The 22,917-nt window shown below is 51.4% G+C and overlaps 1 protein-coding gene across 1 annotated transcript in view; it reads left to right on the forward strand.

The window, feature by feature from the left end:
• The first annotated feature begins 3,914 nt into the window (after nt 1–3,914).
• Nucleotides 3,915–22,917, forward strand: part of LOC104477136 (unconventional myosin-X) — a 92,929-nt gene continuing 73,926 nt past the window's right edge. The window contains exons 1-2 of the mRNA XM_086751165.1: nt 3,915–4,004; nt 18,596–18,694. Coding sequence (XP_086607291.1) covers nt 3,984–4,004; nt 18,596–18,694 — 120 coding nt within the window. The 5' untranslated portion in view covers nt 3,915–3,983. The remainder of the gene's footprint in view (nt 4,005–18,595; nt 18,695–22,917) is intronic.

The raw sequence follows: 22,917 nt of genomic DNA on the forward strand, positions 1-22,917 counted from the left end.
AGGTGACAGTGTGTTTAGGCTGAAAATCAAGAAGACATCCTGTTCTCCTGACCTAAGGAGCAAGGGCAGCCCTGGAGGGCATTCCTGCGCCTGAGTGGGATATGAAGCTGTTCCCGCTGTGGTCAGACCAAGCAGGGGTGCAGCCACCCTTGGCCCGGGCTCTGTAGTGTGCAAAGGCAGCACACAGTGCTGCGGTGAAACAAGCTCGCTGCTGATGGTGCCTGAAGTGAGACAGGAGCCAGAGGAGTGCCCAGGCCAGATAAACACCCCTCACCCCACATTGTCCCTCCTTGCAAGGAGGGCTCGCTCTCACGCTCCCACTCTCCAAGGGAGCAGGTGCCACAGTGCCTGGTGTGACCCCGTGAAAGCCTCTCCAGGAATCACATTCCTGTGGAGTGGGACACATCTGGCACAAACATGATCCTGTCCCCAAGGAACCCCAGGCTAATTCCTGCCACAGAGCCCCAGAGCAGCCCCAGGCAGGGAGAGCTTTGCAGCGGCTTTCATCGCTGCCATCCTCACCTCACAGGGACAGGGCTGGATGTGGGCTGTGGGGCGGGAGGGCACGACTGCAGCTTCTTCCTGCGTTGGGGTGGCCTGAGCCCTGGCTAGACCCTGCCTGGACCTGAGCTGCGGCCGGGCTCCCCGCAGGCTGGGAATGGGAGAAGGGAGGAACTGCCCTTTTTTTAAAGCTGATTTCAAGCAATTCTGAAACTGGAGTGGGGAGGGAGCCAAGGCTGGGGGACAGCGTGTGCCTTGCTCTGTGTCCCCATCCTCTCACAGATGTGTGGCAGGAGAGCACCTCAGTGTCTGGTGCACAGCCAGTGTCAGGCCACTCCTGCAAAAGGACATACTTGATTTTTGGCTGCTGTTTCTCAGTAGTTTTTCCCCTTTTTAAGAACACTCTCCTGGCTGCCCTGTGCTTTGGGCAAGGGGGGATGTGGTGGCCCTGGCAAAACAGCAGGGCCTGCCTGTGGGGCTATGATGGTGGCGACGCATGGCAGAGCGTGGGTGCCCTTCTGCATCTGTGCCTCCCTGCGCCCCCGGCTGGGTCCAAGGTACCCTGCCTCTGCTGCCAGCTCTCCCAAATGAGATCATCCCAGGGATGAGGGCGGGGATCTGTTCCCCACCCTACAAGGATGGATTCCATGAGCCACTGGGGAGGTGGCACCCGCGGCTGAGGTGTCACAGCTCGTTCCCTCGCAGGCGATGGGAGAGCACGGCTGGCAGATGTTCACTGCCTGCGGCTGGGGCACGCTGGCCTGCCCACCTCCCAGCCGTGTGCCAGACCCGTGGCAGAGGAGGAAATCAGGATATTGTCTGGCATCCAGGAGGAATTCCTGCCTCGGCTTGTTCCTGCCAGTCCCCCGCCGACCTTCCCTCGGTGTGGAAAGCCCAGCAGGAAGCTGACTCACTGTCTGCTGCCGCCACGGCTGGGTGCGGGGCCCTGCTGCCTGCAGCTCTGGAGGGCTGCTCCTTTCACGGATGCAGGAATAGCTCATCGCCCAGGCCCCTGGCACACTAGGTCTCTGCCGACAAACAGAGGAGAACAGCTGTGCCACCTTGGTTTCTGTGCCATCTGCAGCTGGGCTGGCGGGAGGGCTGGGAGCTTGCTGGGTTGCAGGCATCGCTGCCAAGCACGCAGGCAGCATTGCTGTGCCAAGCTTGGGGACAAGAGGCAGCCCCAAGGTGGGGAGAGGGGTGATGGGCTGGAGAGGAGTCCCGCACTCATCCTGGGCAGTGGGGTCCATGCCGGCTCTTGTTGACTGCTTTGTGTTCATTGCATTGCTGATGTGGCAGCCTGCCCCGGAGCTGCCGGGGTGGCAGAGGCCAGGCGCCAGATCCATGGCGGTGGCAGCACTCAGGTAGACAGTGATGGTGAGTTAGCACTTGCCTGCTTATCACAGCTCTGCAAAGAAGCCACCCCTTCCCAGTGAGCAGCACCTAAAGAGATTTATGAGACAGTTCAGAAACAAATATCAGGCATAAGTTTCTTATCAAGATTCTTGCCATTTTCCTACCAGGCAGATGGAACACAGGGCTTACAGCATCACTCGCTGCTGCAGTGTTTGGGGAATCCTGGATTTACTGCCTGGATAGTATGGAAAGGTCCTTTGTTCTGAGAACCGGGTCAAGCCACCTTCTTCTTCCCTCCTAGAAGGTGTCACTCGACAGTAGCGTTAATTCTAAAACCCTTGTCTTTTGAAAGGTTCATTCCTTACCTTACCCTGGGCTTTCCAAGCCCTGTTAGCCCCCTGGCTCAAAGCCGCCAGATCGGTCAGGCTGGAACAGCCACTGCTCCTTTACAGCCCAGCAACACATGCGCTGCACCGCTGGCACTGTGCTGAGAACTGCAGCAGTTATGGACTTGCACATTTTTTCCTCAGTGTGTGTGAAAATTTTCTCCGTGATGCATGTCTGCGAGCTGATGAATGGGAAAGGGAATCCACAAGAACCCTGGCCTGGGAAACAAGGGTAAGGCCTCAATTTACGAAGAGTGCATTTGGGTTGCTTGGTGTGTTTGCTGGGAACAGGTTTGCTGCTAGCTTGCAACTTCACTTCATTGTCAGAGCTCCCTGACATGCAGCTGTGAGGGTCATGCCTTGACGAGCAGCCCAGCCCTGAATGACAGGAACCATGGTAAAAGTTTCCTCATGGGAGAAGTCTGGGAGGGGACATCTGGTGCTGGTGATGCCTGCTGGCAGAGAGCCTTGGCAGGGAGGTGGAAGAGGTAAAGGAGAGATGTGCTCCTCAACTTTCCCATGGCTGTGAGGAGCTCCACAGTCCCTCTGCTGACCACCCAGAAGGGAGAAGCTGGACAGCCAAAATGGTCTGCAGAAGCAGCAGTAGCGGAGGACGAACTGTCCTCCTGCAGGGAGAGGGCTGGCTGTGGCAGAAACAGCCCAATGACAAACTCGTGGCTGTGGAGAGGACTGTCAAGGACACATTGCTGTTGAGTTGATCTAATCCCCTTCACTAACAGGGCAATTGGCCTTGTGGATAGAAATATTAGATGGGAGATAAGGACTGTAGTTAGGCTGCTGGTGGTCTTGCATGATGATTTCATAAGACAGGGAAGCACATAATCCAGCACAAGCACAAGAGAGGTTGGATAGTCATACCTCTCATTGACTTGATATCAAAATGGAAGCACACATGACAGTGACACGTATTGGGAAACCTTACCAAAAGGTCCAGATGGTGAAGGTGGAAAAGGCTGCGGGGGGTGATTGTCATAGGCTGGACAGGTATCTGTTGCAGTGGCCTATGTGCTGTGGCAGAGGCTGGACACCTCCCTTAGAACCCCGTGTCTTTTAAGTAGTTCAGAAAGCACATTATTCACCAAAGAAATCCCAGACCCAAAAACTTCCCCCGCTTTGTTTGATCTCCTTCTTTCTTTCAGAATAAAGAAATGATTTCTTACTACTGCAAGAAACACCTCCCACAGTGTAGGTACTCGTGGAGCGGGATCGGGCCACACTTTTTTTGACAAACTCCACCCAGCCTGTCGCTCTATGCCAGCTGTTTCAGATTCGAGAGGTACAATTTGAGGTGCTGTCAGGATTCCTGTTGCGGGTCTCTCTCACGGCATCGCGCTACGCTGACCTGCCGAAGGGACCCCGGACCCACAACATTCGCTGCTCCAGAAGTCGGGTCCAAGTCGCCCTTCCCAGCCCCTCGCTTGGCCGCTGTGGCTGCACACAGGAGCCTCCCGCACCCCAAACCCCTCTCAGTATCCCCCTCTCGAGACGCTTCCCCCTCGCCACCCCTCGGCTCCCGAACGCTCCAGCCCAGCCAACATTTACAGCCCCGCTACAGCCCCGCTCCCCGCACCCCGGAGCGGGGGGCGGAGCGCGGGGCGGAGCGGGGCGGCCCGGCCGCTCCCCCGCTGCCCGCGGCCGGCGAGGCGGAGCCAGGGCGGCGCGGGGCCGGCGAGCGGTGGCTGCCCGGCCGGCAGCGCTCCGTGCGGGGCGGGATCGCCGATGGACGCCTCTCTCTGCCAGGTGGGCAGCGGCGGGGACGGGGCGGGAGGCTGCCCACCCGCTCACCCCGGGGGCTGGAGGGAGGCGGCGGCCAGGATCAGGGTCCCGGGGAGGGAAGAGGATGCGGGTGGGGTGCCCAGGCTCGGGGCCGCGGGGCGCTGCCCCGCGGCGGGTGCGGCCGGGGCGGGGGGGGGGGGGGCGATGCTGCCATCCCCGCTGCCCGCCTCGCCTGGGCAGTCCCAGCCGCACTTTTTCTGGAGCGCTGAGGTGCGGTGGTTTTGTTCCCGAGCGGTCCCCAGGCCCCGCGCGGCACCGGGCAGCCTTTGCCCCGGCAGCCGGAGCCGAGGGATGCGCGGTTCCCGCAACTGGGGCTGAGGGCTGCTGGCTGGAGGAGGGGGTTTGTCGCATGATAGTCATGGCTGCCCAGGGACGGCTCGCAGGCCGCTCTAATCCCGAAGGGTCCGAAGCCTGGGCACCGCACCCGCTCCTGCCCATGTGTGCGAGTCACGGCTCGGCCTGGCTCGCCGCACCGGTATCGGGCAGCAACGGGAGGGAGCCTCCGCCTCGGTCCTCTGCCTCCTGGCTGCCTCTGGCCGGTCACCTTCACGCTGGCGGGCGGCACGGGCCCCTCCGGAGCCGGGCTCGTACCTGTTAGACATGGGCTCTTGTCCCACGCCTGCCTCCGGTGTCCCCTTTTTTTTTTTTTGGGGGGGGGGGGGGGGCGCTGCCCGGAGTGGGGAAAGGGATGTGCGGCCTTAATGCACGTAGTCCGGTGCCGTGCACACCCCAGACCTTCCGAAATTCTCTGGGGCAGCCCTTGCTGGCCCCGTGGGGGATGGTGGGTGCCCATGGCACTGGCAGTGGGCACTGCAGGCTCTGTGGGGCAATGGGGCCATCCTAAGGTCTGTGGCTGAGCTCTGAAAGCCTCATATTTGGGGCCAGGGCTATCAGACATCCCCCACACCTCCAACCTCTGGATGCTTTCCAGGCCATTAAACCCAGTATCTGGCCTTTGCCCGTGTCCTGGGTGGCAGCCCCCTGGAGCAGCCTGTAGTGGGTGGGCTGGAGCAGCTGATGGGCTCAGGCCTGCCCCTTCCCTGACCAAACACTCTCTTTATCAGAACAGATGTTTTCCCAGATCTGGCCCTGGCGAGGAAGGAGTGGCTGCCCCTGGGGCTGCCCTGCGGCGTGCACAGCACATCGCCCGGGATCCTTTCAGCCATTAACTGATTAACCTGCTGCTCCTGGAAGCCTGGGCCGCCTGTATCTAATCAGATGGAGGCCAGGGTTTCCCAAAGGGCCATTTCACCACAGCCTTTATGCCCACCCCTCTGTCACAAGGAACCTCTTGGCCTCTTGCAACAGGAGTAGCTGCCAAGGAGCCTGAAGTGCCTGATGGAAAAGGGAGGATGGAGAGGGGATGCCCAGAGGTGCTTGTCTCGGCAAGCAGCACCCAGCGGGGAACTGCCTGCTTTGTCCAGCTCCACTTGTCCAGGCGTGATTCTGCCGTCTTCTGGAGAAACAGGGATTTCCAGGGGAGGGCTGAGGGGCAGCCCTGAAGCCAGGGACTCTCTAGGAGTCTAACGTCTCTTGTAAATCACAGGTTTCAACCCTGGTGAACCAAGGTGGCCAAGGCTGGAGAACCAGAACCAGCGTGCCTGGGAAAGCATCAAGCTTTGCTTTGCAGGAAAGGCAGTGGGGGCGGGAGGGGGGGAACGCGGCTTCCTTGGAGCGGGAATGTTTGGTATTTGCTGCACCCCAGCCACTCTTCCTCCTTCTCCATGGGGGGTTCTTGGTGGGAGGGCAATGCGTGAGCAGAAGGGAGTTGCTCCACCTCTTTCTGCTGCAGCAGAAGCCAAGCTTGTCCCAGGGGATGCATGTCATCTCTTACAATGAATAGCTCAAACCTCAGCGTGTTGTTGGTCTTGCCTTAGCAGGCTCCCATGCTGTGCTTGCAGCACTTAGATACCACGCTCAGCGATGTTGTCAGTGTCTGGGGTTACATGGGGATGCCATGGATCTTCCCAGCTTCCCTGGTTCCTCCCTCAGCATGCTGGAGTTCCTATTATTTGAAGTTTATCTACAGTAAGTGGCTTAGTGATGGATGCAACCTACTTATCATCCTGGCTCTGCCCAGAGGGGAACAGTTTTGGCCAGTTGTGTGTCTACTTGACCCTGCTGAAGGGCTTCCCATGTGCCGTGCCCTCCTCTGGCTGCTGATCTCTGGTATGGCGAGCAGGCGAGGTGCATGCTGCCACCGCTCTTCCCCCATGACATCCCAAGCGGGCCAGGTTAGAAAGCCTTCTCCTCGGTGAGTGGTGCAGCACAAGGATGTGCGCCTCTGCCCTCTGAGGTCTGGTGTGCGACATGGCTCAGGGACATGACGGATGACGCCTTTGCTCCAGCTGGGTATGAGCAGAGGAGCAGAGACGGTGTGTGCGCTCCGCCGTCTCCTTTCTTGGCCGCTGCAGCGAGTCCTGTGCCCAGACAGGGAGGAGGGGCCCTGGAGGCCAGGGCTCTGGCATGGTGACGGATGATGGTTTCCCTGCGCGTCTGGAGTGTGGGCAGGATGTGGGGTGACACAGAGGATGTGACTCGCTCTCGAATTCCCCCCGAGGAGCAGGAATGTCGTGGCGAGGGTTAAAGGAGACACTTCTCCCATCCCATCCCTCTCTGCTCTCCAGTTGGAGTGACCAGCCGGCACAGCCCCACGGTCAGCCTGCACTGAGTAGCAGCATCCGGTGGAGTCACAGATGCCATTCTCCTTCTGCTCATATGCCACTGGCCTAGAAATGCTGCCATTTTAAGTGTTAAACAGTTTTTCTCATTGCTCTTTTGGTGAAATGCAATGCTTTTCATCTGTGTTGTAAAATAACTCCCCCAAAGTCCTTAAGCTTTCTGACATAGGAAGAGAAAGTCAGGGAGGATCCTGTGCTTGTGTCCTGCATGGCTGTAGTGGTCTGAGCTGTCCTCCTTACAGCTTGGCCTGGTCTTTACTTACTGTCCCTCATCCTCCCCTGGCTACAGCCCATCTCTTCTCTGTGGCCTGGGACATCTGCCACGGAGGTGTGGAGAAGAGCCACGTCCCCCAGGGACACACGCAGATCAGTGGAGAGTCTCAGGGTCAAGTCCGTGGAGGAGCACAAGGGCTACCTGAGTTGCCACTGTGCACGCATCTGAGCTGCTTTCTTGGCCCCGGACTGAGGTGGGAGCAAGCAGCTCTGCCAGGTCTCTTTTGCTCTGGCAGCTTTGCCCTGGCTGCTGTGCAGGTGTGCTGACTGCTTGGTGCAACTGGGAAGTGTCCAACCACTCCGCAAAGCCATCATCAGCTAGTTTGCAGAGTGTGGCCCTTTGCAGCCACATGGTACTCAGCTGCACGTGGTGTCCTCCAGGCATCTGATGGGTCCTTGGTCCTGGTGTAAACTCATGTGTGTAAGCTTTCACAGGCAGGGTACGTGGGTAAGGAGGAGAGCTGGAGGGACTTGTCTGTGAATGCATCTTTGCAGTGTGGAGCCTGCCTCCTGCAGCAGGTACAGGACTGGTCTGATTTTTGGTTGCGCATGTGATTCTCAGCAGCTTTGAGCTCTTGGTTGAAGCTGGCTGGCTGCATCATTGAGAGATCAGCATCCCCAGGAAGACCAGCTTGTACTGGGTGGGGAGGGCTTGTACATGGCATCCTGGACTGGATTTCTCAACAGCTTGGTTTGCCCTCCCCACGCTCCCTGTCGTTAGGAGAAGGTGGAGTTCCTGTGAGAGCAGAGTGTGGCCAGATGTCCTGGAGAATCTTTCCAGAGACTCCTGTCTGAGATGAGGCACATGGTTCAGCTGACTTGGATGACGCTGACCATGAGTGATGTGCTGTCTTTCCAGATAACAGTGAGCTGAGTGCCCCTGTGTTAACAACCATGAGCTTAGGAAAATGTCGTCTTGGAAAGAAATGGTAGATAGAGCATCGTCTTCGTCAGCAGTGGGGCTGCTCTGTGAAGGACTATTCCCACCAAGCCTCTCTCCTCCCCTGAGGACCATGTGCTTCACCAGCTTTCCCTGACGACCTCTTCTTAGTTTACCGAGAATATTGTGACCTCTTAGAAAAGAGGATCTGGAGAGACTGGGAAGAGACAGAGAAATGCTGTGTATTACACCCATGCTTTGTATGTGCTCTCTGCATCAATACCAAACAGAGCAAGCCCTCTCTTTTTATGTAGTCCTTGTAGTTCAGCTAAAGGGAAGTACCACTGTCCTTTATGGTATCCATGGGGCTGGGGTAGCATGGATATTCCTACATGCAGAATCCTCCATCCCAGCTACATCTCCCTGAAAGCATCCAGAGTGATAAAGAGGCAGATGCAGGGTGAGAGGGCCGTGCTGCCCTGTTCTGGAGCAGCAATTGCAGGGAAGAAGGCTCTAGTGCCAAAGGTGACATGAAGAAGTGTCTGGTGGAAGAGAGTGAGCTCTGTTCTTAGGGCATTTGTCTGGAGCCAGGCTGCGTGAGCTGTGACCTTGTCAGATCCTATCAGTGGCACAAGGGTGGGCTAGGGCAGGCCCTGGCTGGGAGCCCCCATGGGAAGGGAAGCCGGGTCTTCCTGGGCCAGCCTGCAGCTGCCCCATCGCTGCCTCCGGAAACACCTTGTACCACTCTGGTTTCACTTCTTGCCTCACTTTTTTTTTTCACGTAATAATCACAATTTCTTATTTCCCATTTTGCTCTAAGGAGAATGTGCGAACTATTTAAATGCGATCATTAAGACCGAAACTTCTGCGAGTCTGGGTTCCCTGGTTATCCTCCAGTTACCCCAAGCTCTGCAGTTCTGTCTCCTTATTTCCATCTGAGATTGCACATGGTTCAGCATTGCTGTGGAGCCGCGTCCCAGGAAAAACACCTACGGAGGGGCTGTCTGCTATGCACTGTTTGGCACAGCGTCTGGGCACTCTTGGGTCCTGTATAAATGCAATAATTATAGTAATAACTGAACCGGTGGCAGGGCCTCTCATAGATACAGTGATCAGCATATTTGATGAGAAGGTGGAAATTTGGGTTAGGACCAGGGCTATGTGTTAGTTCTGTTTATTCTTGCTACCTGCGTCCTGAGCCAATGGTGAAGATTTGGCTGAATCACACTTTCTGGAAAGGCTTCTTATTTCTGGAGGATCCCCCACTTTTTGCAGTTCCTCCAAGTGGTTACACAACCTTGTTTTAAAATAAATCCTGCTTCATTTCTAAAGTGTCTGGCAGCTCCATCCATTTTTGGGTCCTACTTTTCTTCTTTGTGAGGGTTGTTTCGTCCCAGATAGCTTCTCTGTCTGGAAGACATTATTCCCTGGCACCGGGTTGCCGGCAGAGGTGAGGCAGCAGGTAGCAGAGCTGTGGTTTCAGGACTGCTGGCAACAGCGTCCTCTCAGCAGGGATGGGTTAGTTGAGCATGCAGAGACCGAGGTGAGGTTCGCAGCCCATGCTGGGCCACACGCTGCTGTGATTCCCCTATCAGCGTCTGGGCGAGATAGGGCAGCCCTAGCTCTGGCAAATCTACATAATGACATTAACATTTTCACCAGTGCTTTTGCATTACAAGGGATCTTTCTGAATAGCAAAAATGAGGGAATTTTTAAGATTTTCTCTGGAAGGCTTCTTTCTCACACCTCGAAGCATAAGTAAGCAGTAAACTTCCTCACTGCTCTTTATACATCCCAGACATGCATCAGCTCTTGTTGCAACCAAATGTCCTGGGAGTTTCTGTTCAGCAATTCACAAGCCTCTTTGGGTCTGTGACTTTCCAGAAGACATTCCTCCGTTTGAAGTGCTCCTTGCATTCCTCCTCCCCTGAAGCTGACCTTTCAGTTTGGCTGTATTTTAATCCCATTTTGTTCAAACAAGCCGACTGTGGAATCCACACTGCTCTGATGGTCTCATCCTTGCGGGTACTTACTGATCTACCAGATGTTGGCATCTGCTAGTACTGTCAGCACTACTTTTGATTTTAGGTCCTTGATGAGAATATAAAATTGTATTGAGGTCTCTGCAGAATTTTGTTAGAAAATCCCTCAGTTAGTCATGATTTTCCCCATTCATAACAACTGTTTTGAGATCCCTTTGCGGCTGTTTGCTCCTCAAGGGATGACTTTTATCAGAATACTCTGTTCTGTATGATCAATGCCATGAGCATCTATTACTGTCCTATTTATCTCTTAGGCTTGGATGCAAAGAACAAAACAGTCTTTTTGACTAGACTTCTTCCCACATGTTGATGTGCACTGGACAATGATTAAAGCTAGAGTATCTTTAAGTTGGAAAAGCTGGAGGCAATAGCTGTACTTTCTCTGGGGTTGTGAGACTAAGCAACCCGTGGTTACTTGGGATAATCCTGCTGTCGCCCTTGTTTAGGCTCTGACCCTTCCACTCTCTTGGAATTTCCTCAGCATTTCCAGGCTTATCAAAAATGAATATCAGCTGGTGAGAAACTTTATTGGACAGATCTCTGGGAACTCTTGGACCTGTTGATTTTTGGAATGTTTTACATCCTTTCCATTTGCTAATATATGGGAAAGTACTTCAGCATCTTGGTGTGATGCAAGCGGGGTACTTTCCAGGGGTGTTCATTAAAAACTTCTGCATGTCTTTGTTGTTATTCACAATGCTGCAATCTCCATCTAGTAGTCAGATGCTGCTACTAGAACACATGTCCCCAATAATTTTAGAAGAGAAAACAGTGAACATGGACTCTACTGTCTTTACTGTTCCCCAGCTTCTTACTTGTGTGGGCTGTTTCCCCCTTTTTCGCCATGTTCAGATTGGCTGACAGCACATCCCAGCTCAGAGGCACGCTGCTTGCTTTCTGTGTGGTGTTTGAGGGAAGGACGCTGAGGACAATCAAACACCAGGAAAATGTCTCACGTGAAGAGTTTAAAAACCCTGAGAATACCTTATTAGTGAAATGACAAATAGGGGGAGACATGGCAAAAGAGCAGAAAATAATGGATGAGACAGAGAAGGTGGATTGGATTCCTCTGTTCCTCCACCTCTGGCTGCGAGGAAAAGGGATTTTCTGCTTCACAGCGACGAGACTGATTGATTAAAAAGTGTACGTTCCCAGATAATGTGTGAGTGTGTGGTAAAACTCCACATGGCAGGGAATTATTGAAGTCAAGGATGTGGCAAGATGTAAAAAGGTATTGGACGTAATCCCAAATTATGCATAATAGACATTGCAGAAGAAATACTGTTTCAGGGCTCTCTTCTGAGATTTTTACAAAATGCATTGCATTGTGGCTGCTCGGAGGCAGGATGCTGGAGCTGACATCTCTGTGATAGACTGCTGTATCCTGGTGGCTTCTCGAGGCTCTGTGGACCTTGAATGCCACTCAGCTATCCATCAGCCCAGCTTCAGCCTTGAAGCCGTTGGCTGAATTTGAGAGAGGGAGGGAGCTGCAACAAAGCTGCCTCACTGTATATTTGGTGGCAAGAGGGAGAAGAGACCCAAAGGAATGTCCAGGTTGAGGGCAGGGCAGGGATAGCTCTTCACTTGCTCAGTTTGGGGCCACTGTCTGGTCCGTGGAAGCTTTGCTAGGGCCAGGCTAGGCTTTTGCACATGCCTTGTTGCCTCCTTCCTCTTAGGGCTATGGAGAAGATGTGGGAAAGGCAGCATTGCTGTGATGTGTCAGGGATGTCAGAGAGAGGAAATACACATCTGTAGATAACCACGTGAGTGCTGTGCCCTAGGGAATGACTTCCTTTAATTCCAGTTTTAGGTGGGGAAGAGCTAATAGAGAAGCTATGGAAGCGGTGCTGGCTTTTATGAACCCAACTTTAGTATGCATTTTTGAGGCTGGTGAGAAGTTCCCAGGTGGTTGCAAGCTCTGTAGGGCTGCTGCCTCACCTGAGAAGGGCAGTGACCCCACTGCCCATGGTGGTACTGCAGGGTAGGGGGCAGATCATCTCATACTGGGCCTGGAGAGCACTTGCAGTGAAGCCTGGAAGGATGCACACCTGCCCCCTCCTTCTCTCAGTGCACCTTGTACTGGTGGAAAAGGGCAGCCTTGATGCACGTGGATGCAGTTGGGGGTTCACTCCTTCCACTTTCACGGTGAGGAGCTGGTGTAGTTGCTGTGGCAGGTAGTTGCTCCTTTGAGAAGATCAAGATTTACCTTCAAGGACCAGGCATTTCCTGGGGGATATCTGAAGTTGGGAGACGTGCAGGAGAGTGGGGAGAAGAGAAGCGTGCAGCAGCCAAACTGGAGGAGGAAAGAGGAACAGAGCAGATGGGAGGGGGAGGCAAAAGAGGGGTGGGAAGCAGTGCACATACATCAGTGACCAGAAGTGACAAACCACTCTTAGATTAGATGATTTAAAATGCATAAACCTTTTCCTGTTACTGCTATTCTGCAGAGCTGCTGGCAGACTGAGGGCTTTGCTCCTTAATTAGTGGGGAATAGGGCTGCTAATTGGCAGAATGGGTCTGAGTCATGGGCTCAGCCTGGGCTGCAGCTCGGGAGCAGCAGGACCCATGGCTGCAGGGTTGAGCTGTGCTGGCTTGCGGAGGCTCAGTGGGCTGCTGTGTGGGTCCTTCCCCAGTGAAATCCTGTCCCTTTTTGCTCTGCACCATGTCATCCTTGTGCCTTGCAAGAAGTAGACTTTAGTTTCTGTTATCCCTGCTGCTATTGCAGGCATTGTCCCTCTTCCCAGCTGCTCCATCTTGGTTGCTGCCAGCTCAGCTGTTCTTGCTCCTCTCTCCTTACCTGTGGCCTCCTGGGCTGCCCCCTCCCTCCCAGCAGCTGGTCCAGGTTTTGCTGATCAGATATAACCCAGGGACTGGCTGTATGACTTCATTTCAGGCTGATATCAGAAAAACAGCAAGGTTGCATTCCTTCCCATAAGGGTCTAGGGTGTCAGAGACTTCCCCTCCCCACCAATTTTTGTATCCATTAGCAAAGTCTCTTTGTATCTGCCCTATCACTTATTCATGATCATGTAGGTCAATCTGTTGAAAAGTGCATTTATTGAAACCCGATCCTGGCTTTGTCTGGATTGCAAGGGCCTTTCCAGGCCAATCTCTGCTGCGAGGTTTACAACCACAAAGCCCATTGAGCCTGGGAAGAGAGCTGGCTTGGTGAGATGCTGCTTCCAAGCCTAGGAGCGTACAGATCCATTGCCAGCAAAAACGCAAGACTTGGACACCTAATACCCATTGAACAGCTTCAGTATGCCAGGTACATGTATACACAATACTTACGGCTGAAACACGTGTAGCACAATGGCAATTTTTGACTTGGGTTTACAGTGCAGGGGGGTTAATTTTTGAGACATCTCTGCCCCTTGCAGAATAGCTGCAGCGGTGATTTGGGATATTTGCTCAAACCAAGGCACTGCAAGAGCCTCCCGTAGTATTGTGTTTGCAGGTAGGTCTGGAGACTGAGAGTGCTGTGTTCATTCACAAAGAAAGCATTGCCAAAACCCTCAAATAGTGGGAACAGCGTGCGCAGTTGTGTGCATCTTTAAGGTGTCTTCCAGCCAAAAGCACTTTTCCTCTCTGAATAACTCCTGGAAAATGGATGCACCCATCATGGTTGTAGCCCCTGTGAAGCATGTTACTCCTGGGAGTTGTGCGGGTTTGTGTACAAGGAGGAATGGGGCATGTGAGAACTGTGGGAGAGAGACAGTGCTCCTACATGTCTCCTGAAATCCTGTGCAGCCAAGGCAGCTCATTCTCGCTTGCATATAAGAAACAGCAGTTTCCAGAAGAGAGAGGAGGTCCTGGGGGAAAATGAAGATTCAAGGGTAGTCCAGGCTACAGAAATAAGAGGAGAGCAGGATGTGATGACTTGTTTCTGAAGCGTGGTATAATTGCAGAGCAGTGGCTTGCTCGTGCTGGTCCCTGAATGTGTCTCCTGCTGGGCTGGGAGGCTGTGGAGGGGCAAAGGCACCTCCAGGTACAGAGTCCTGTGTCTTGTCCTCTGGAGTGTACTTTGCCTTCAGTAGCTGGGTAGCTGATGAGGATGGTGGACCCACTGATAGCTGCGCACTCTGCTTCAATGCACGGGTGCTTTGCTTCTCTTTCCCTGCCACACAGTGTGCTGCATCTGCTGAGATGTACATACAGGTGAATGCAAGAGAACTCCTGCTATCAGTCACTCTGGAAAAGGCATGGAAGGCCACAGATTTCTGGGGCTTCAATTTATTTCAATTGACATCATGGTGTGAGTGAGGCAGTACTGATGAAACAGTACTCTTGGTATGCAAGCAACTTTATTTTTGAAATTATAGTCCCATTTTATGGGATCAGTGTTCAGGATTGTGCTTTGCTAGGCGCTCTGTGGTGAGGCCAGTTCGTGGATGGGTTGTCACTGGGCCGTAGGAATGAGGATGTTGGTTTCTGAGAGTTCGTTTAACATCTGAGTGACCTACCCTTGATACAGGAACTGCGGTACATTCCTACTTTATTCTTTAATTCAGTACTTGCTGTTGCTGCTCTACTTAAAAACAAAACAAACCCCCTAATAAACTTCTAGTTAATGAAGAATTGGGAGGGGATGAGCTATTCTTACTACGTAAGGGGCTCAAGTTAACTGTATTATCAGTATTTAACCAGCTTTATTTGATGGAAAGCGGTTACACAAAATCATTGCTCTGCTGTTCCTTAGGTGTCTTTTAAGGTGTTCTCTTCAAATCAGTGATTGCTTGTTGCTTCATTTCATTAAACTCTTCTCATCATCTGTGGTGCCTGCAGGAGCTGGCGGGTGGCCGCTCTGCAGTGCTGGGCCCTGCTCTGCTTTGCTGCCCTTGCTTCTCCCATGGAAGTTCAGCCTTGCTGCCTGGCAGTTCTGGGAAGTTTTCTGCTCAATTTAATCCTTTCAACTGATCAATGAAATGTGTGGTACTGGGGGAGAGGGGAGTGATGTGAGGGCAGTCTCTCTGGTGTCACCATCTGTTTCTGTATTTAGTCAAGGTTCCCTGGGGAATTTCATGTTTAGAAAAAAGGGCTGATGGAAGGAGATGCACTAAAACAAACTTGGCCTTTCAGGAAATGGGGGCTATGCTGGGCAGAAGTTACAATAATTATTTGCTCTGTGGTTCCTATTCTGGCTGTCTCAGCATGATGTTCCTTTTGGAAATAACACAAATGGGTGCAGTTGCTCTACAACATCAAAGTAAACTGAAGTAAGTCATTCTGGGCAACTGAAATTCCACAGTGGCTGGGAGATTCATCATGTTGCCTTCTGCTCTGTAGCAGCACACAGAAGGATCTCCCATAAGTCTGTAGGAAATGGTACGATATTGTACAAAAGAACTAAGTCTCTTTTTGGGAGTAGTTGTTACTACTTTTGCACATGGAATTCTACTGGGAAAGGGGTCTCGGTCAGTCTGGACTTTCTGATAGTTTCTACGTGTTGAAGATATCAGAGGGATCTGATTGTCTATCTCCCCTCTTTTTCCCTCTACGTGGTACCTAATAACAGTGTTCATGCCTGTGGAGTGTCTCTTGCGTGTCAGATTATCAGCTGCCTCTGTCTCCAAACTAATTTCTGAGCTCAGGGAGTGGACACTGTGTGTAACCCAGACCCCCCTGGTCTGCAGGGACAGACCACGTAGGGTTCTGTGAGCATGGCATGCTCCTAATATAGGGCGGTGTGTGTGGGGGGTGTGTGTGTGCCCGAGTGCCACGGCATTGGGGTGGGAGGTGTGCGTGGCAGGGTGCACGCCTGGCTCCTGATGGAACTGCACTTGTCTGCAGGCTCTCATCTATGTGCTCCTGGGTTACTGGTGTCTGAAGGCATCAAAATGCACTGTTGGGAATAAGTGTTTACAGTACCAGTATTAGAAAAGGTTTTCTTTCATCCCACTGTTGGGAACTCCAGGTAGAACTTTGCTGTTTTGTGACTCTTTGCTCTTGGTAGTAGTAGTAGCCTTTGGTGAAAATGGCATAAAGATCTTTTGCTGACACATGTTGCTGTTCATATGTTTGTGCAGAATCAACAGAATGTGATTTGGGAAAGGGATGATTTCTCAACAGCAATGTCTTGCTCAAATGCCTCAGCACACTTTGTCTTAAGCATCAAGAGTTTCAGAAAATGTAAGAAGATGTCACGAAAAGCTCTAATACAGTTCCGCAAAAACTGTATTCAATGCGTTGCATACCAGCTCTCTGGAACCTTGAAGCCTGAATCTGCAACATAAGAAAACATTTTTCTGTTACTATTGTTCACTGGCCATGAGGGTCATCTTCGCACACCATCCTTGAGTTTAGGTACTGACCATGTGCACTGGTGCTTTTCAGTCACTTGGTCAGGGGAAATGAATCTGCCTGCTGTGGAAACTCTAGAGCAGAACACAGTAGCAAAAGTAGAATTACATAGGCTTTTTAAAGTGTCATTAAAACCAGTTCCTTTATTAGGAGGACTGGAGGTTGGCCAGTTTAACATCTTAATTAATGACATAGTGGGATTGAGTGCACTCTCAGCAAGTTCGCAGATTACACTAAGCTGAGGGGTGGGGTCGACATGCTGGAGGAAAGGGATACCATCCAGAGGGACTTGGACAAGCTTGAGAGGTCGGCCCCTGTGAACCTTATGAGATTCAATAAGACCAAGCGCAAGGTCCTGCACAGGGATCGGGGCAACCCCTGGTGTCAATACATGCTGGGGGATGAAGGGATTGAGTGCAGCCTTGCCAAGAAAGACTTGGGCATACTCGTGGATGAAAAGCTCAACATTAGCCAGCAATGTGTGCTCGCAGCCCAGAAGGCCAGTCATATCCTGGGCTGCATCAAAAGAAGCATGGCCAGCAGGTTGAGGGAGGTGATTCTGCCCCTCTATTCAGCTCTTGGGAGAACCCACCTGGAGTACTGCATCCAGCTCTGGAGCCCCCAGCATAAGAAGGACATGGACCTGTTGGACCGAGTCCAGATGAGGGCCATGAAGTTGATAAGAGGGCTGGAGCACCTCTCCTATGAGGACAGGCTGAGAGAGCTGGGGCTGTTCAGCCTGGAGAAGAGGAGGTTCTAGGGAGACCTTATAGCAGCCTTCCAGTAACTAAGGGGGCTTACAGGAAAGATGGGGACAAACTTTTTAACAGAGCTTGTTGTGATAGGACAAGGGGTAATGGTTTTAAACTAAAAGAGGGTAGATTTAGACTAGACATAAGGAAAAAAAATACAATGAGGGTGGTGAAGCACTGGCACAGGTTGCCCAGAGAGGTGGTGGATGCCCCATCCCTGGAAACATTCAAGGCCAGGTTGGATGGGGCTCTGAGCGACCTGATCTGGTTGGAGATGTTCCTGCTCCTTGCAGGGGGGTTGGACTAGATGGCCTTTAAAGGTCCCTTCCAACCCAAACTGTTCTATGATTAGACATATCTTCTACAGTAAAGAAAATCCAGGGTACTAAAGTGTTTAAAGTGACTAAAGTAGTTTTTTAAAAAACCCACCTAAACTAAAACAAATCATTAAAAATAGAATTAGTGTTCCACGTTCTAGATAATGTAATATAGAAATACTATTGTATCTCTTCAAACATAATAAGCCTGTAAGCAAAGAGCTAATGCTGCTGACGGGTTTAAGAGGATAGGAAGGGCTTTTATAATCAATAACTTAGGGGCAGAAAACAAATTGGGAAGAAAGTGGGTCTATGAATCGATGAAAAGCAGGATGGCCTTAACGTTACTCAACAGTTCAGCACTTTGGCTTTTTCTCAATACTTACCTAAGCAGAGTTTGTGTGATTTCTATGGAAAGATATGGAACAGATTAGTTTGCAATAACTGAAATGCAGTGTGACGTTATGCCTAATTCTGCGTAATTGTGGGTCATGCTCTCCCTGATTTGCCTTCGTGTTCCTGCTCTTTCCCTTGTACCGGGTCCCGCAGGCAAGCAGGGCAGAAGAGGCCGGTCCAGCAAACTGATTTCCCCTGCACTTTTTTGGTAGGTGAGCTATGAGATCTGCTTGCCCTGCAAATCCCTGCATGTGTTTTACCAGAAGTCTGCCTTTGTGCTCTTGAGTGACACTGAGCAATTTAAAATCTTGTAGTGTGTGTGAAACTATATATACATCAGGGCCCTCATATGTATATGTGTATATATCAGTGTGTATGTACATCAGAGAAACACTGAAATTATGTCAAGGAAACTCTTGCAAGAGAGGCAAACAGAGCTCTGTGAAGTCTACTTAGCTGTTGATGATGATTTCTGGAAGCTTTTTGACTTAGTGATGTGTGGGTGTATGAAGCTGTAAACATGCTTTATTTACATTTTCTATTATTATTATAGCATGACTTTTAACGAGCAGCTATTCTAAGTTCGAAAATATTTAGACAGTTAAACCCACTGTTCTGCGTGTTTGTATGTTTCCATGACTCCTTCTAATAAAAATTGGTATTTCCTTATGTTGGTTTCTGCATGAAGCTGATAAAAACTGCTTTTTCTTCCTCTCACATTAAGTTTAAAAAAGCAAAAGCAGTTTATCTGAAAATGTAAGTAGGACTTGCTTAAAAATTTTAACCAGCTGTAGCTTGGAAGTAGCCTCTGAACACCGCAGCTTCCCCCCGGCTTTCCTTGGGTGTTTGCAGCCCATGTGTGGATCTCGCAGGGTCCAGTTCCTTCTAACGGGAGGTCTTCTGTTTTTTTGCAGGGTGCCAGGGTATGGCTGCGGGAGCAGGACCAGCTGCAGCCATGCACTGTTGGCCCAAGCTCCGATGGAAACGTGCTCTTCACCTCAGATTATGGTGTGGTAAGTGAAGTTTGCATGAGGCTGTAGCCTATGCCAAGTTGGAAGATGGACTTCTTGATCTTGCATGACCTTCATGCTGAAAGGAAATACATCAACTGAAATGCTGCAATTCTGCCTGAAAAGTGGCCCAGCTCTGTTACAAACTATGCCAAAGGTCCAACAAGGTTAAAAAGAGAAGATTGTTCTTCTGTTCATTTGTCTGCCCACCTCACTTTGTTTTTTCTTGTCTTATCTTTGAAGGAGTTGCATTAACAGCCTAGCAAAACCATTATATTAGCAAAATCCTCCTAGGAAGGAGGCAGCTCCACCGACTAAGCAGCCCTTTCTGCCAGGATGTGCTTCTTCAAGCCATGCTGCTGCAAGGGTTCTTGTGCTCGCCACCGTCTGCTTCAGCAGCTTTTGCCATCAGCCCTCTGGGCCAGGGGCATGTGGAAGTGAGCTCCCCAGGTCAGTCGGCGGTGGAAGTGCAGCAGCTACGTGTAGGATGGTTCAACAAGGTAGCTGAGCTCCTTGCGGTTACCTGGCATGCCTGTGCGGTGCTTCTGCAGTAATATTGGTAGGAAGGGACCTCTGGGGATCATCCAAGTCCTCTGTGAGTCAGTTCGGCTCCCTAACCCTGGGGAAAATATTTGCTGCCTTTGGTGAGGGTTCTTAGTGAGTCAAGCTGGTGCCTGGGCTGGGAGGAGGATGGGGTGATGGGCAGGACTGTGCCCTCCAGCAGTGAGCAATTAGTGAGCTCAGCTGCTTAGGTGAACTGTGCTCTGCAGGCAGCTTCTTCCTTACAGAAAATTGGACAGGTTTTTTTTTCAGCCTCTTATCTGGCAAACAACAGAGGGGCAGGGGTAGAGGGGATTTAGGACTCCAGCTTGTGGAGAGTCAGTGGTAGGACTGTCATATTTTTCAGTCTTGCTTTGAAAAGGCTGGATTACAAATCATCATTCCTTTTTAAAGAGCCCAATTTGTTTCTCAGAGGCAGAAACTCACCTAGCAGACACGTAGGTTTTCCATCTGGTTACTCTAGTCTCTCAAATCCTTTCTCGAGGAGTTGCCTTCTTTTGGGAGTGCTGGATAGTGATGAACTCATTTTAAGAGAGGCAGCAGCCTGCATTGGGTCAGCCAGTGATGAGTACTTCTGTGACTCTCACAGACTTGCTCCTGTCTCTCCTGATATGCTGTTGTGGCATTCGAAAATCCTCCAAACCCACCTGGCACCTCTGAAAGGACACCAGAAGTCCCACCACAGAGCCAGCTGAGTGGGTGCACCCACCACCAGCTTGTGTCCGTGCTAGAAAGCGTGCACAGATAATGCTGGGTGGAGTCATAGGTCTTAAAAAGCTGGATTTGGGTTTTTTCCTCTATGAAAGAAGAAACCACTAGGCTGAAGGAGCATGTACTACATGACTTATGCAGAAAAAGGACGTGGTGATCATTAAAGAGCTTTTTTTTTTTGTTCAGTGCCCCCCACAATAGCTGTCCTTCCCTCACCTTCATTGCTTGATAACTGTGGGAGGGATTGGCTGTATTACTCCAGGTGAAAACACAGATGAAAACATCTGCACTTTACTTTGGGATGGATGGGCCAGTTGATCCCTAAATCTGGTATCCTCATGTTTCCCACGGCCCAGCATCCTTGCAGCTCTGAGGTAAGAAGTCATGCTTCAGGGCTTTTGCCATTTGTTTTCACTTGCTTAAAAACGCCTCAAGCAACAAGTCCATCAGAAATGTGACTTCCTGGGAGGAAAGGAGGAGCCAACATTTGTGAAACACAAGAATGCTTTATGGATAAACGTAACTTGGATGCTGGGTGGGAGCTCTGCTCGTGTGTGCAGGGTTGCACTAATGTATGGATTTGAGGTTGAGGAGGAATCATTTCTCCCCTGCTCAGCCTGGCTTGCTTGGCAGTCCTCACCTTGGCTTGTCTGCCAGCCAGGTTTTGCTTTATTCCTGACCATTGCAGGGGCTTGGACAGAGTCCTGGTCACTTTGTTCTGACCATGGGCTAAATGTGAGACGAAATCAGTTTATCACTGGGGAGAAAGTAGAAATCTTTGGCTGTATTGTGAGGTGCCTGTGTGGTTTTTGATGGTTTGTTTGTAATTAGACTGAAAGCTGATGTTTCTTCTTCCTAAATAATAAAGATCTGCTTATTAACACCTATAACTTTCTGTTTAAGTATCAACTTGTTGGAAAAGGGATATTCCAGAGGCAACTCTGCTGAGAGATCCGTTTGTCTGTATTCTCACTTGCTTCAGGCAAAATCAGCCATCGTATTCAGCTCAGTAGTGCAAAGCTGCTGAAGCCAGCTTGGCTTACCTTACCAGGAACAGGATGATGAGGAGGATATTCCTCCAAACTGCTCTCCTGGCAGATTGCCGGAGGGGTCCAGAAGTGAGCAATGGAGTAACAAGAGCCTCTTTATTGGGGTGGCTGTAGGTGGGAAAGGGCCTGGCTGGCCTGGGTCAGTGCAGAACCTTGCAAGCTCTAGGGGTGGAGAGTCATTGTGTCTGGATCATGTTTGTGTCTTGTACCTCAGAGCTCCTCAGGGAAAGCTCTTTGACACAATCTTGGGAACAAAAAACCACCATGTGTTTTTCTCCAGGACCTTGGATGATCCCTGCAGCCTGTTGGGATACAGAGACTGGAAACTTGTCTCTACTCTGGAAGGCAGAGAACAAATTAAAAGCTAACTCTCCTAGTGCCAGGGAAGGCATGAAACCTCTCTCACATGCCACAAGTGCCTTCCAGGGGCACAGAGACCTCCCCTCCCAAATCATAGCCTCTGCCTGAGGAATGGCAAGCTGCTGGGGGTGCAGAGATGGGCAAGGGTATTTGGTGAACCTCGCCAGCTGTGGGGACAGACAGGTGACATCTTGGCCTCGCCAGGGTGTCAATGTGGCATCAGTCCACTCCTTCAGGGAGTATATTTCGCCTATGCAGCATTTCTGTCCAGAGGGTACCAGAGCCAGTGCTCCTCTCCTCCACCTTTGCTTCAGTCCTGCCAGAACACCTGCTTAACCCTTTGAGGATCTTGGACCAGATTTTTTTTCAGGGAGGGGTGACTGAATAACCTGAATCAGGCAGCTCAAGATAGGTGTAACTGGTGATGATCTAATCCCTACTAATCATTCACTCATGTATTTAGGGACCCCCGTTGCTCTTCAGGGTCCCATTTTCTCCTGTGTTGTCTGCAAGAGCAAGTCAACAAGCTCTGACCCATCACATGACAGTTATTTTTCATGCATAGCAGCCTCTTGGCACAGGTGCTGCCAACTGCCTGGCATCTTTTGGGATGCTTGTCCACTCAGCTTTTTCCCTAGGCGTTTTCTTGATGCTTCCCTTCTGGCCCAAATGGCCACAAGCGCTGACAATGCAGTGGTAAGTGAGTAAGCACCAGGCAGATGTAAGGAAAGATCACGTCATACCACTTTGGACTTGTCCCCTTCCAAAATTTGTCCAAGTCAGCAGAGAAAAGAGCGCCTGTATGGTTTGCTGCCTCATGGTTTGAAAGCGCTGTAGTGGTTTTGCTTCCGACAGAGTCCGGTTCATGTTGTGCATTGCAGCTTGAACTCTTCCTCTGAATTTAGGTGTCCTGTTCTCTCTTCCTGCTCCCCTAGTTCTTTTGTGGAAGTGTCTAAGGCCTCTGCTCTGAAGAAAACAGAGAGATGTATTTTTTGGGCCATGCTTGCCAAGTGGGAGTCCTGCTGCTGGCAGAGTCGTACCTCTCTGACAGCCAGGTGCAGAAGCATGGAGAAGACCAGGGAGGCCTGGAGAGAATCTGCATTCTGGAGTGGGCTTCATTCTAAGCTGTTCATGAACAATGAACTAAGTATCTTTGAAAGCCTCCCAGCTGGCAAGAAGATCAGGCTGTGGGGCAGTCTCCTGGTGGAAGAGACCAAGTCCTTGCCCATTACTTGCGACTGGGCAGGCCTGGGGTGAACACATCTGGGGAAATGAGCCTGCTTCTCCTCCCCAGCTCTTTCCAAGAGCAGAGCTGTTGTGTTGATGGTGCAGGCGTCACAGAGGTCTTCTAAAGGGATCCCGTGCCAGGCTATTCCTTCCCCGTGGTGACGAGGGTGCAGGCTCAGAGCCCAGAAGGGGTGCTCGCTGGGCACCTGCAACGCGCTGCCGCAGTCGGCTCCGGGCGAGGGGCTCACGAAGGTGGCTCGCTGGAGGGGGCAGGGCGACCTCATTCTGTCTTCAGCCTGCGGCTGCGTGGCTGGCCTC

The sequence above is a fragment of the Chlamydotis macqueenii genome, chromosome 6, assembly GCF_036417535.1.
Source record: "Chlamydotis macqueenii isolate bChlMac1 chromosome 6, bChlMac1.mat, whole genome shotgun sequence".
NCBI classification, from domain to species: domain Eukaryota; kingdom Metazoa; phylum Chordata; class Aves; order Otidiformes; family Otididae; genus Chlamydotis; species Chlamydotis macqueenii.